The sequence below is a fragment of the Temnothorax americanus genome, unplaced genomic scaffold, assembly GCF_048541705.1.
Source record: "Temnothorax americanus isolate GAGA-0224 unplaced genomic scaffold, ASM4854170v1 Scaffold14, whole genome shotgun sequence".
NCBI lineage: Eukaryota > Metazoa > Arthropoda > Insecta > Hymenoptera > Formicidae > Temnothorax > Temnothorax americanus.
This window is the reverse complement of record NW_027509275.1, coordinates 3,302,200-3,317,413: the sequence shown is the minus strand read 5'-3', so window position 1 is coordinate 3,317,413 and position 15,214 is coordinate 3,302,200. Positions and strand designations below refer to the sequence as shown.

The 15,214-nt window shown below is 36.2% G+C and overlaps 1 protein-coding gene across 8 annotated transcripts in view; it reads left to right on the top strand.

The window, feature by feature from the left end:
- The window catches only part of Tn (tripartite motif containing protein thin), a 61,498-nt gene that overhangs the window by 15,922 nt on the left and 30,362 nt on the right, over positions 1–15,214 (top strand). For 4 of the 8 annotated variants that reach the window (XM_077401164.1, XM_077401166.1, XM_077401167.1 and 1 more), the window contains exons 3-4: positions 11,326–11,507; positions 12,367–12,600. In XM_077401164.1, the coding sequence (XP_077257290.1) occupies positions 11,328–11,507; positions 12,367–12,600 (414 nt within the window). In that variant the 5' untranslated portion in view covers positions 11,326–11,327. Of the gene's footprint in view, positions 1–5,239; positions 5,877–11,325; positions 11,508–12,366; positions 12,601–15,214 lie in introns of those variants that run through there. The other 4 variants (XM_077401170.1, XM_077401163.1, XM_077401169.1 and 1 more) reach the window with 3 other exon arrangements.

Here is a 15,214-nt window from a genome sequence, read left to right as displayed (position 1 = left end):
AACATCGGCAACTTGAAATTCACACAATGGTCTGGATCAAATTCTGCACAATACTTTCGATATACCGTGCATTCTTTTCTAGCGAATTTTTATCGGTCATGCGTATTGCGGTCGTAAGTTCGAACATACGAATTTTAGCTATTCATCATATTCTACTTATCCGTTTGTAATGCAGATTGATAATCGACGATAAAATATTTCACGTTTAAAGTAACATATATAGTAACGAATAGTGATAATTATATAACTAAAAGTATACAACTGGGACGAGATATTTTCGGAATTATATATATCTTGAAATATGGACAGCTTTGAATACTTTTAAAAACATATTTATATGTATATTTTTTAAATTATATTATTCATGCAAAATATAAAATCCCGATTAATAAATTTACAAGGGAGAAATTATACATCGAAGCGCAGGGATAATCCTGTTTCGCTAATTCTCTTTACGCTGGAATCGTAAACTGCTTATACTTTTTCAAACAGATCCATTCTCTGCACAAATGCAACGCGAGATCTGATGGTTGATTAAGCGTAACGTTCGCGCACAACAAATCGATCATTGGCCCGGTTAGTGCCAGAGTTAACGTTAACAATTGTGATGATCTTATTAATTAACAGCGACGGCCCATGATTGCGAGTTTAACGCTACGTCAAATCGAACAGCATCCATTATTATTAACACGTTAAATCGTAAATCTAACAAGCGATTCCGCATGCTACTCGTGCATACTGCTGTGATTCTTTGTTAAGCTATCCAACGTCAAAAATGAAATGGCGATTTTTCTCTCGACATCCTAACATAGGGTTTTTTGTCCAAACGAGGGATCTGTCTGTGACGTTTCATAGAGTGAAAATTATTCTGTAGAGGTAGAAGAGCTCTTATTACATTCTTTCACTATTTTATGCGTTATATATTCTGCGCACGAAGATTTATCGTCATCTATATTTCGCGTATTTTTATTCCGTTCGCATAAAGAAACTTATTTCGATCTCGCATTCAAATATTAAAATCTTGGCGTTGCAAATAAATGATTAGCTTGCTCGAGCGGCGAAAGTTAAATAATAAATCGGTAAAGGCGTGAGACGATCCTCATGTATTATATGTATCTGATGCTGTATAATATGGCGATTGGTTGCGAGTTGGTCGAATTGGAGTACGCCGCCCAGGAGATCCGCTATTATCGGGGAAAAGACGTGTGTTACAATATTCCATTATTCAGTTTGTCGTCATTTTGATTTATTAAAACGTACCGTGAGATATATATAATAAAATCGTGCACGGTTGCGAGCAATTCACACGGTAGAAAGATTTCCGGCATCAAGCAGGTACGCTCGGCGGCGTTCCGGTATCATCGTATATTTAATTAAACGCGATCGATCGGCTTATTTCCAGCGATTCGAATCCGAAAGACATCATCCGAACGGTTTCTCCACGGTGTCTCATTTCCGTCGCGGTAATTAATTTATATTAATCAAGCCGTATATATAAAATTCTGTCCGCTCCCCATCTCGCGCGTTCCACTCAGCGCAATCCACGGCTTTTCAAACTTTTTAATCGGTTTCCACAAAGTTTTCTCTTCCCGATAACGCCGTTCTTTCCCGCCGGACCGCCACCGCAATAATATAACTTTATCCACGCATCCGCGCGGGGAACGGTAGTTGATTGTGAAACCGCCGCGCATCGTAGCGGCGATGAGATCTTTTTTTTTTAATTTTTTTTTTACGTTTTCTCTTCTACGCTTTATTCTTCTTACATTCGAAAACGTGGAAATGTGAAGATTCGAACTATAAGTCATATTGGACGTTTAATATTCTTTTTTATAGGTATATATATATATATATATATGAAACATTTGATTTCTCTCGTTTCTTTTTATTCTTGTGAAACGTGTCTCATTTTTCATTTGTTTTATTGTTTTCTTCCAAAGTTTCAAATTTACTAGAAATTTCTGTATTTGTCAAATTGTCAGCAAAAAGTGAAGAAGTTTTAAAAAGTTTAAAGAAAAAATATTGCTTTAGAAATTGTCAGGGTATCCCAATAGTGAGTTCCTCAATGTGAAGTTTCTTCGATTATTATACCAAATTATTTTTAAAAAGTTGCACGTGTCTTTAATTGCATAATAGCATATCGTTATTAAAGTTTTCAAAAGACAGACCTACAATGCGCGAAAGTCATATTTTTCAATTTGCTCGAAACGACAATCTCAATATTGTAAAGTGCACTTTCTAGATTATTATTATAATTATGTTAACTCTGGGATTATGGAACTGCGGCTTGACTTCTGACGAAATTTCTACTTTGCGATGGAGAATAATGAGAGAATAATAAGAGCGAAGCAACTAGACCAAAAGTTCTGCGGGAATCTTATTATTGGGGACGAACCCGCAATAAACACGAAGAACTTTAAGTACTCCATGCCACTAACACGGTACGCGTATTGCATGCTGAAAAACGAGACAATACGGATCACCAGGGTAACCTGGTAAGGGTAATTAGGATCAGTACATTGGGGGGTTTTTACTTGTTAAGAAAAACCGAAAGTTCTTCATTGAAATAAAACGACAAAGTGGCGTAAAAACATTTTACGTCATTGGCAAGCAACGGGAAGCGCAAAATCGAGGCTCGATGAGAAAGTTAAGAGCAGGAAGACGAAGTAAAAAGTCAGTGATAAATCAACAATTTCCCGAGCTCGTTTATCGTTCGTCATCCTCCGACAGATTTTGGATATGCAGATTAAAGGCTGATAATTTATGCGATAAATCAATATTTAATAATAAATAATAACGAAATGCATAAATGCTCAAAACCGCGTTGCGCCAGGATTTTATTGCTCAAGAAATAAATGTAAACAACTACCGCCGCAATGTCATAAAGTCTCAGCTCGAGGATGTAACATGTAGGTCGGATGCACTCTGGAGAAAATCTCACTGCGTCACGACGGTAAAAAAGAAGATTTAGGGAGTGCAGGACTGGCGACAGAACTCGCCACGGGCGGCGAGCTTAAATGCAGAAGGTCCAGAAAAACTTAGGGAGTTGGCAAACGGATTCATGATGAATATGAAACCGGAATGCGTTAAAAACTCCGTCGCCGCGACTTCATCCGTTGTGACTTTATTCCTTTTGATGAACGCGAATTTTTAACTTCACGTATCAGCACGCTCCTAACTCCCATCAGCTTTATTCCATTAGAACGCTGTCGTCCGCTCCGCTGTCCGATTTGCAAACTACAAGAAATTTCGCTTACTTCGCAGACTGTCTCTAAAAAGTAATATTTTTTCCCTTAATTTTCTAAAGTCTTAACTTTTCACAGAGATCTGATATTAAAAGAAAAGAAATATATATGTATATAATAATGCTATTTTTCGTAAAATAATTTACTAAAATCTATCTATCTAATATAATAGCAGTTTTATTTAACGATAGCGTGAAAGCAAAACCTAGTTTTGCATAGAAACGTTGAATACACAGCCGCATCTGTTAGTATCCCGAAAGTTGTGCCAAGAAGTCGAGATATCTATCAGAAAATCTATTTTCCGCAGGATGCGGGCAAGGCAGAACGAGATGCGAGGGATGCTTTTAGGATGAACATAAGGCGCAAATGCATCGCGGGGGAAGAATACGGCGCGGGCGGTAAACGTCTCAGCACGTAGGGAGTGGCACCTTCTGGCGCACAAAATTGTAGTTATCGTTAAATTTTCGCGGAAACGAGCTTACGGGCGAGCTTATAAACCGGCCGGATAATTCCGGCTGTAGAAAACTGTCTTGCCAGCGTGAGAAAAGCTCTGGTCGATAAACCGCTCCCGCCGCGGCGCCGTGCCGCTATTCTAAGATCGCGTTGAAAATAAGCGGTGCTGGATAACGCGCGAGGGCTAAATATAGCCGAGTATCGTGGTGGTCGGCCGCTATTTTGTGCACGAACGTGGGGATTTTAGATCAACGATCCGCCTTCTTCCTTTTGCAATTAAAGAGTTCAGCGCGACAGCAGTTTAGCTCGTTTTTTTTTTTAATCTGCTTAAACGTTTAACGCAATATGTCTTAATCTGAATTTAATATCATCAAGTTTAAAATTAATTTTTTCTTTGTGCTTGAAAAAATGCGAGCTGAGTTATGCGCTGAAATTTCGATTGTACATTCCGCGTTCGTCTCTTCTAGATTTGCATTGCAGATACGGGATTTACGCGAATATAAAATTTTACGTCAACTTTTTCGGTATTTAAAGAAAGCTTATTTGGAAATGATAGGACGGATACGATGCCCGATGTTACCGAATGTTTTCTGTCAATGGAATTTTCTGTGTGCACGGTTCGATAATTCCATCCAATCCGCAGTGCGTACAAATGGGAACCGATCCCGCTGAAAGTCCGATTTCCTATTGATGTTTCTCTTTCCACGAGGTCACCATCCGATTATTTGGATTAGGACGTCGATATGCAGCCCGAAATCGAAAGAGGAAACCGATGAGTAATATGACAATTGCGTAGGGAAAATATATTTACGGTCAACGGGCAATGATTGACGATATTTCCGTCACGCGGTTTGACCGGTTATATATTTATATCAATCGATATATAAGAAAATAGTATCGCAACGTGTTTGCACCATTTGGCGCAATATTATTCGCAGCAGAGCTGTTGCAGCTCGCCGCCGCGCTGGCAGATTGAATAGGACTTTCTGTTGATCCGCCCCGATGGAATGCATATTAATGTTGACATTAAGCAGGAACGATTATATTAAACGGTTCTCATTACGCATATCGTGTCATTCTGTTTTTATAAAATGGGTAATTGGAAATCGGCTATCGAATTCATTATTTCACGCTTGGGGGAGAACAATGCAATATCGCTAAAATTGTAGCATCAGCACCAGTACTCTCTCTATACTCTATAACTATACTCTATACTACTCTATACACTCTATACTACTATAATTACAAAAATTTTTTATATTTGTTTAAGTATTGATACATTATACACGAGAGAAAGTTATCAAACGTCGAATTTCAATGTTTCACTTTGCAACTGTGATTCGAAATAATCTATTGAAACCTTATTCGACATTAATTTTTAATTTTTAACTTATGATATTAAATATTACAAGTTTTTTTTATTTTCCCGATTTATTTTTAATAGGTGATCGATAAAATAATATCTCTATTTATTAATATATTAATGGAACTTATATAATATATATACATGGTAACAAAATAAAACTAATGATACAATAATATAATATAGACAATAGAGCATTTTGTAATGTGTATATTATTTTACAAACACGAAATATTATTTTACGTCCGCGAAACATTTTCAATTATTTTGCGGGAAATGTAAATTGTGGAGAAGGGACACGACACGTTCGAAATTTTCCGATCGCAAATCCGTATGCTCGCTCTGTGTATTTTGTGTGCTTTCCACCGAAGATCGTTCGCCGAAAACGAGCCGCCGGAAATCGAAGGTCCTTTCGGCTAAGTATAGCCCGCGCCGCGCGAGCATAAGTCTGGCCGGTGACGTCGAGAAGTGTCAGTATACTGGATCTCGTGTGGACCGACCGATTCCAGAGACGCGACGATCCAAAACGCTCTAAATAGCGACTCGCGATTGCTATCGCCGGAATTAATCTTTTGTTCGTGACGAATGCCAAGTATTTTAGGTCTTGTCGTTGTCGTTGGCACCAGTCGTGACACGTGGCTGGATGATCGATAACGCCTCGTGCGAGCCGCGAGTGGAACGAGACCGAAGATCGAAGATCGAACTTGTGATCAGTCCGCGATACATCGGCGAATCGTCAACAAGGGTATAAGTGTTTTAATCCCGAAAGTGCGCTACGTTTGGATAACGTTTGTTCTTTGACTGACGAATACGAATGGGTATTTACATCTTGATTTAATCTTTAATTAATTTTATATAACGAAAGACCGTCTATCGTCGAAAATGGAAAACAGCTTTCACCACCTTAACCGAGTAACGAGCTTTGTTCTGTTTTTAAATTCAAATCGACAATTTTTCCTTTGTCGCAAGACAACACTGAAAATTGCTTACGTGAAATAAAGATACGACGGAGATATATATTGATTTAGGGAAAATAAATACGGCAATTCTCTAATCTAAAACAGGTCGCGTCTTATTGTAAAGATTTAATTAAGAGATTTTTTGAGTCTAGAAGCGAAGTGCTTCAGTGTTGAAAGTGCGTCTAACTTGAATAACATGTCGAACAAATTTTAAAGGATACGTGCATCTACTTTATTTTGGTTGCAAAACGCGGTTATATGTCCAGTATTTTTAATGTCACTGTCCGCTCGAACGAAATTAGGGAGATTTATCCTCTTCGTTTGCGTTTCGGAGCGAGCGCGCCTGGGATTACGAGACATTAGTCGCTACACAAATTACGCGCTGTGCACCGCGGCGGGAGAAATTATTCGACATACCCGTCGCTCTATGAGCAATTTAGGATTCGTTGATTAGACGCAGGTGCATAGCAGATCCTCGCGATCATTCAGGATTTAGAGGGGTCATTAGGTTCACCGAATTTAGGAGCGTAATGGTTCGATCATGATAACTCAAGATTGTAAACTTATATACAAGCACTAATCTGTCGCGTTTATATGCGCAGAAAAGCTGTCATTAGTCCAGAGATTCTTAATCTATAATTCAACCTTATCTTTAACAAACTCTGTATGTCACCTTAAACTACGGAAACATTTCTCAAACTAATTTAAAGAGAATATTATCTAATAGTAGAAAAATAATTCTAAAAAATAAATATTTATATATATATATATCGTATATATGTATATCATTGTATATAAAAATTTAGTTATTGCTATTAATATCTCTAAATTTTAATGTGCAACGATATACACAAGTAAAATACGCAAATGATTAAAAACATATTACAAAAAGGCAGATCAAAATTGAATGAATAAAATGTAAAATACCAACGCACTGCGCTATTTTGGAACATTTCATGGTAACAAATGATAAATTTAGATTTCTGCGAAATGTCTCTTTCTCTCTCTCTTTCTCTCTATCTTGTAGTATTCAATTACGCCGCGTATCTTTCACGGATGTATTAGACAAGAAAAGACGACTTGAAATACACTCCTTTTGAAATGACGCCTGCAAATTCTGCTGTGCGCGGACAAAGGAAAAAGCTGAATCATTCGCGACGCTGTTTATTTTGCTGCACGAGAATAATGATGCGCCACGTGTGCAGCCTCATTTCGTGAAAGTACGACACTCGGAATTTCCGAATCTGCATTACGCGATGCGTTCATTGTGTTTTAGCGGGTCATCTATAAACCTGATATCTGCGGAATATTACAAATAACTAAAAACATTACTAATATCGCGTCATACTATACTTACATAGTCAGTGTTTTATTTTTTCCCCAATATATATATATATATATATATATGTATATATATATATATATATATATATACATATGTATACATATATATCAAATATTTATTTTACAAATTAATTTCTTTGTATAGTTTTTGCTGTTACAAATTATACAAATAATGATACACAAATGCCTTGTTTCATTACTTTTTAACTCAATATTAATATTAAAAAGAATTAAGAATCAATTTTGGCCGATATTCTTATCATATAACTTAGCTTATATAACGAGCGATAAGATTCTTTTAATTTTAAAATAATAATAATAATAATACATATAATAATATAGAAAATCTTTCTGACAGAGTCGCTGTCACAAACAATTTCACAAAAGAGATTCTTGGAGATACACGGAGTACAATCATTAACATTATTCACTGGGTATTTCCCAATCTCGAAATTACTAGACCACGCTGGGGGCTCTCTCGAAAGGCCGGAAAGTCCCCGTGATCCACCACGAAATATGATCATACAATTAAAGCGTGATGAAACGAGGACTTTAATAATGTAGGCGGATAGATATCTCCCAAGGGAAAAAGGATAGGTTGGTCGGTGAAGTTTCGAGGTTCACAGTCAAAGTGTCAGAATTAGCATCCCGTTTCATCCTCATGGCAACGCAACGCCCATGAAAGTTGCTAATACAATCGTTGCTCGCCGCCTGTTGCACCCCCAACGTGCACGCGGAGAGAAAGAGTGAGAAGGGCGAGGGGGAGAGTTGGCTTTAAGATCCAACAAGTGGTTCGTCTGAGAGTAACAATGCTTCCTAATGTACTAGCTTTTGCCATTATGTCGGCTCGGAAGTGCGATCGGTCTTCGACGCGTGACGACCTTCGACGCCGGCGACGTCAGCACGGACAGACTTGCGAAAGCCAAAACGAATTTGGCTCGACATCTAGCTACGTATTCGTTAACGTTTCAAACAATCTCTTTGAACGCCCCCCCCTTCGTGTGATGTTGACGCACGCGTGTGCGTCCTCTGAATGTAGTCGGTGTTATTTAAATTTATCCGCCGTCGAGACTTAAGTGTTCGCTAGGAAGAGCCGCATGTCTTTACGTTATGATCGTTTAATTAGTCGTATTTGAAAATACCATTAAGATTTGTAGGATAAACTCGGATAAGATGGCCATGGAGGAAAGCTGGCCAACCCTATATGTTTCATGGTGAGCTAGATTGAAAGAACATAGGTACCTTCCCTCTGTGGCCATCTTACCCGAGTTTACATTTTTAATTTATTATTAAATTAAGTTAATTGCGAAATATATGATTAAAGTGCTGCGTACATGCAAATATAATATACGTGAGCAAATTTAATTTACAAAATACTGAATCTACACAAAAAAAAGTTTTGCTTAAAAATATGTGTCTATGTAAAATATTTAACTTTAATATAATTTAAAATTTTTTAGTATGTCATTTGTTATATAAATATAAAGATAAAAAATTTTTAATAAAATTATACAATCGTATGTGTTGAAAAATACCAGTGCTAGAAAAAAGTTGTGAATTTAGATTTTCTATACTGTGCTAAAGATATCCGAAAATTTTAATAAAGTTGCAACATTTTTATTAGACCAACTTGATGACGAACAAACATTTGCGTTGGCATCGTCGGAGCAACAGAACGCCGGATGCTTTACGAGGAGGCCGGATCTGAAAGCTTGTGCCTCATGGAGTTATAATCGACATTGATTGAGTGCTTCCGTAACAGAGAAAGAAATGATATATACTTGACGAGTTTTTATAGAATTCTCAGATTTTCTATGTGCGTCACGCTCGTAAAGTCTTTAAAATTAAATCGCACAGATAATTCTCTAAGTAAACAATTTTGATACAAATTAATAAAGCAACAATCAGTGATTAATTATGCAAATAAAAAATTTTATAATATAACTTATAACAATGTTTAATAATTCTGATACAAGAAATACATCAGATTTAATATTTTTGTTTTATTATAATATCTAGAAAAAAAGGAGAGAGAAGGGATTTAGTTAGAAAAATAGAAAAAGAGAGAGAAGAAAAATGTAAAGAGTAGAAAAAGAGACAGAATTATTATTAATTTATTTAAATATGTGTTAAACGTGTTACGATTAAATCTATATCAGATCTAAAATAATATTACAAACAGTATTTTTGCTGTAAATATGCATGGTGCTAAATAAAACATTCATTTCGCGTTAAACGAGATTATCTTGCCTATACTATGCGACTCGTAAAGCGCGATTAATTAATTCGCGAATTGCATTGGTAATCGTTCACTCATTAGCGACGTTCAAATATTTATTACGGTTGCCGCCGTTTCCGATCTGCAATTCTACTCATTTCAATTTGAACATTGCAGCTGGTTGATAAATATATCACAATCTAAATATTATTAAGCGTGACGGTAACATTTTACGAAACTATTTTCGATTGATATCTAAATTTCTATATCTAAATTTCGACAATTGTGTAATGCATTTATCGTGTTATTGTTATTTTTAAAGAGATAGTCACAGTTGAATTATATGATTTATAATCTTAAGTTGCTCAGATTACGATAACAAATTTTATATTGATAAATATTTAAAGTTATAATTGTTATTCTTACCGGAGCTCCTCTCACACATCGAAAGTTCTTGTGAGTTTTGCTCATAAAAAAAATACTCAAATCATTGAACAAAAAATAAGATTCTTCAATGCACTCTGCAACTACGATTTAATTACAAAAAAGTTTCAGCATAATTTGCGTCGCGAGAAGTTTTCAGGGTTGCCTCTTGAGTTCACCCATCTCTTTACAAATTTACGCTGATGATGCATCGTGTCTTAAAATAGAAGTCCAATGACTCCACAAAGATCTTGACATTGTCTTGGCACTAGTGTACTATATTGAAAAAAGAATCGCGAAATTTTGTTCTTACGCCGTAAAATTTGAACATTGATTTCGTCACGATTTAATTATTGAATGTGTGTAATTGCTAATTAGCGATACAATGAATTAATTATTTTGTAAGTAGGATGTATACAGATATATAAATGCATGGTAAATGCAGACTGGGGCCAAATCCAGCCGTTAATAAAACAATGTAATCGATAATATTAAAAATGAATTAAAAATATTACATAAAGCAGTGTTATATATTTGTAATTCCGCTTATTTTTTAAGTTCTGTCACGAACTATATTGCTGAGAATAATTTCTATTACTATGAATGTATAAATATCGATCCAGTCACATACTGATGCAAGAACACTATCAACTGCTGTTGCAAACTGCTGTTTCCGTGCAATCGTTTAACACGTGGCTGGATGAACCAGATTTTGGCAGCATTTGAATTTTGAAACACTGTCCGGTTACAGTCGATATACTCGTATAATCTATTTATTAACTATGACGATGTTGAGATAGAATGGCGCAAGATATTAAAACGCATTAAAACATCCTCGTATTCGCATTAAATTATTTCTTTTAATAAGCTTTATTAAAATATACTTTAATTTTAATAAGCTTATTAAAACGTACTTTACGGTAAAATATTATTACGGTAAAACAAATCACATCAACATTAACGTAGATAATCTACTTTTAAGGATGAAAAAGGAGTAGAAAATGAGGATTATTTTCTTAAAATATATATAATATATTTAAAAATACTCTTGTAAAGCATTGAATATGAAAGAACAAATGTTTATAACATTCACATCATATCTTTTGTAGAAAAATATAATTTGTTAGATACATTTATATCGTTTTACATTTACAATATAAAACAAAAATGTATATTAGAATTCTGAATCAATTCGGTAATGTCAAAGAATTGAATGTTTGAACAACATCGTAACAGCATACGTATAACTTATCCTATTTTATAACACCAATTAATCCTATGTAAAACACAGGTAAAATTGAAAATAAATTTTCTTCTTTTTAGGCATGGAGCAGTTCGAGCAGCTGCTAACCTGCGCGATATGCCTGGATCGATACAGAAATCCAAAGCTCTTGCCATGTCAACACAGCTTTTGCATGGAACCGTGCATGGACGGCCTTGTCGACTATGTTCGTCGACAGGTCAAATGTCCGGAATGTCGTGCCGAACATCGTATACCATATCAGGTGAATTATATCTTAATCGTATTAAAATATATAATTGTTATATAAAGCTCAGAATTGTTAAAAATATTTTTTAAGATTGAAAGAAATTATTTACTTCGTGTCTCTCTGGCCTCGATTAATTACACATATCGAAATAAGTTGTCTAAATCGAAATAAATCTGTCCGCGACTTGTTTTGTCGCAAAACGACGCAGTTCTCCAGCTATTACGTGTCGCTTTATCAGGTTTATGTCTTTAATATGTTTGCTGTGCGAGATCGGACAATAATGCGAACAGGAGAAAAACCGATCTATGTTTTGTCGCACAAATTAAATGTTACTCTATGCGTGTCAGAGTAACCCGATGCGGCGTTACGGGTAAGCTCATCTTTATTTAACGATGAATCCAAACGCGAGAGGATTCTCATTAAACCCAGTGTTCTCGCATTTTGTGCTAATGTCGTCTTCGAACTGGTCTGTTTTTTTTTTCCAGAATAATCAAACATAGTTACTTAAGCAGCAGCAGAATTCCAAAATGTTTTTGGTTACGATTGCTGCATAATCATTTATAGAATCATTTCGCATATAGACAGTTTTTTCAGGACGATATTTAACAACCGCGTCTCATGATAGCAGTAATTCATCCACTTTGACACAGATTAGTAGACGAGCTTCACACTCGTATATATAATATATATGTATATTAGTAGCTTCACTCGTATAATATTAACGTTAAAGGAGCGTCAAGCGCGCGTTGTATAATTAATTCGCGGCATTATTCGTGCGGTGCACCGATTCTGGTCCATTAATAAGCGGCATACTCGGTGCACACATACGTGTATCACAGGCGTTAATCAAGCCGAATACACATTCTATTTGTAGGGCGTGCAAGCCTTTCCGACCAACGTGACACTGCAGCGATTCCTGGAATTGCATATCGAGATCACGGGGGAGCTGCCGGACCCGACTAGCGGTCAGACTATGGAACGCTGTGGCGTTTGCTCCGAGAAAAGTTACTGTCAGCTGTGCGTGCACTGCGAGAAGAAATGCTGCCCCGAGTGCAAGGACGCACATATGGATATCCTGAGACGCGAAATTGCGCGCATCAATTCTCAGGTACAGCAGTTCATTTTTTTTACGCGATTACTGCAAATTTGAAGAACTGGAGAAAGTTGAAAAAAAAGTTAGAGCAATTGAAAGTAATTAGAATCCTGGAAAAATAAGAGAGATTATTAATAAATTAATTACTCATTAATATGTCAGAGATATTTATCGATGTCGCCGATACCGCGCGCGAATCAATTATTAATGCTGCAACCGTGAAGTAAAACGATAAATTCTAATATTCCTCTTTATTATTGCTGTTTATGTAACTACCGATGTCGATCAAGTTTTCCTATCTTACTGTTTGAAAGGCAAGCCTGCCATGAGGAATTTGGTTGTACCGATCGCAGAAACTAATTTAACCGGCGGCTCCATAACTAATTTTCTCTTCGGCTCGACGGCTAGACGTTGTAACGCATTTAGGAAAGCGGGAACTGTTGTGTTACGGTATTCGGTATCGGGGTGTACTTTAAATTCGTTACGTTGTGCCCTTCGGCGTCCCAACGGAAAATTTATTGCCGCGCAACTTCGCGCATTGCAATTAACCGTGTACGATAGGGACGTACGTTGAAACAAGATTGCGACCTAGATTTTTCGCTCTACGCTGACGGCGTGCGATATGAAACCGTTAAGTTGAATTCGATAACGCAACACAGACATCGACTAAATACGAAATAAGATTATGGATTGTTAATTAAATAAAAAGTTTGCCAGCGATTCCAACGACTACTCTTTATATCACTAAAATACAGAAAATTTAAATTTAAATTTTAGTTATATCTCAAAATTGTAATCGTATAAGAATTATCACATAAATTTAAAAAATCAGGATGTTTGAAAAATTAATTCACGCGTGCAATAATTCGGGAGTCTAAGACCATTTAAATGAAATAATAGGAGATATAAATTTTAAGATAACAATTTAATTAAGAAAAAAAAGCTGTAACTGTTACATGCTGAAATTTATTATTTGATAATTCTGTATCAAGAACATTACGAGATAAATTGTATGCATTGAATGAGATAATGTCCGCGATCGTGCGAATTCGCCGTATGTCTCCAGGAGCATCCCGGTGAATCACAACTATTCCGAGTGACGGAATAAACTTCGAGGCGCGATCGTCTTTGAGACAGTCCAGAGACACCGAGATTGCGCTTCGACAAGCGGGATATCGCACAAATAAGGCGCACAGATTCGCGAACACAACAATTTCAACGATCAAAGTTGTTAACACGAGTCTGTCGAATCTGCCAGATCTTCCTCTACTCTATACTATCGAAATTGCGCGCGCGTGCCTGAAATATGTGTCTGTTCTCCTCGTTCAGATGTCCCGAGAATCGATGTTGATTGTTGTTTATATTTTATTATATGTTTCACGGTTATATATGTATATTTAGAAGCCTGGGCGTGGATCGATCAGACGAGGCAGATAATAGGAAAACGCGTTATCTGTGTGTTATGAAATAATTCTGCACTTCTTTTAAATTGCTACGAATTAAAAAAATGCATGCATCTTTCTTTGTCAAAATTTTAATTGCAAAATTTTGCTGCTAAAGTATTTGAACGTTATAAATAATTACGTAAAAAGTCGTAAAATATTATAATTAAATTTTTCTTGAAGAAAGATAATTGGCTATGATAATTGGCAATAGAAATGCGTAGATGAGAAGCAGCGCGAGGAATCTAGGACGCCTGGTATATATACGTGAGAGCTTTCTGTCTTTTAATTACGTTAATTTATTTACTGCACGGAATAAATACAAGTTTTATACTCTTTGTGTATACAGCCGTTCATATTTCATTTCTACGCCTTGTTTACATTGTCCATGATTTAATTAGTTAATGAACAAATTCCAGCGCCGTGAATCTTTTTGAGGGCGACTAATAAATGCGGTGGGAGCTTCGAACGGCATAGGATGAATGTTGCCGGTTTTAATTAGTTAACAACCGGACTTCCGTGTCGCGAGGCTTTCAGCCACACAGTTGATTCTCTAATGCGCCGAATCTTATTATTGTATGGACATGCGATTGTACTTGGAAATCTGGGCGGCAAAATATGCACTGTTTGAGCCGCACGAAATGGCTAGGTTTTATTAATTTTTATTACCTTCGATTTAACAGATGTCACGGAATATCGCGAAAATGTACGCGTCGTGCTTTGTGCACATAAAAAGCGACAAAGAATAATTATTTTTAAAGGCAACCAAGAGAGGAAAAAAAGTTGAACCATTCGCGTACCGTGAAATAGCGTGTAAAATAATCTCGCTTTAAAAAGCTCGTTTTATTTATTTTAATAGCACCCGATTTAATCAATTTGAAAAGAACTCGCGCAATTTTTGTTCCATTTACAGTATAACACTTCGTTAAATTGCCTTTACGCTCAACGCATTGAAAGAATGATATTTTTGGACATTTTATTCTATATATATAACGCACGCGAAAAGAGGTATATACCGTATCTATCGTTTATCGCGTGTAATTTAAGCCATTAATACAATTTCTGTCCTGCATTCCGGAAAATTTCATTGATTATCGTATTGCGCGGGAGCAACAAATACTTTCCGTACACGCTCATTCGGCGCGTGCACAATATCCTGTTCAAAAAATTTGATTTATTTATCTTAA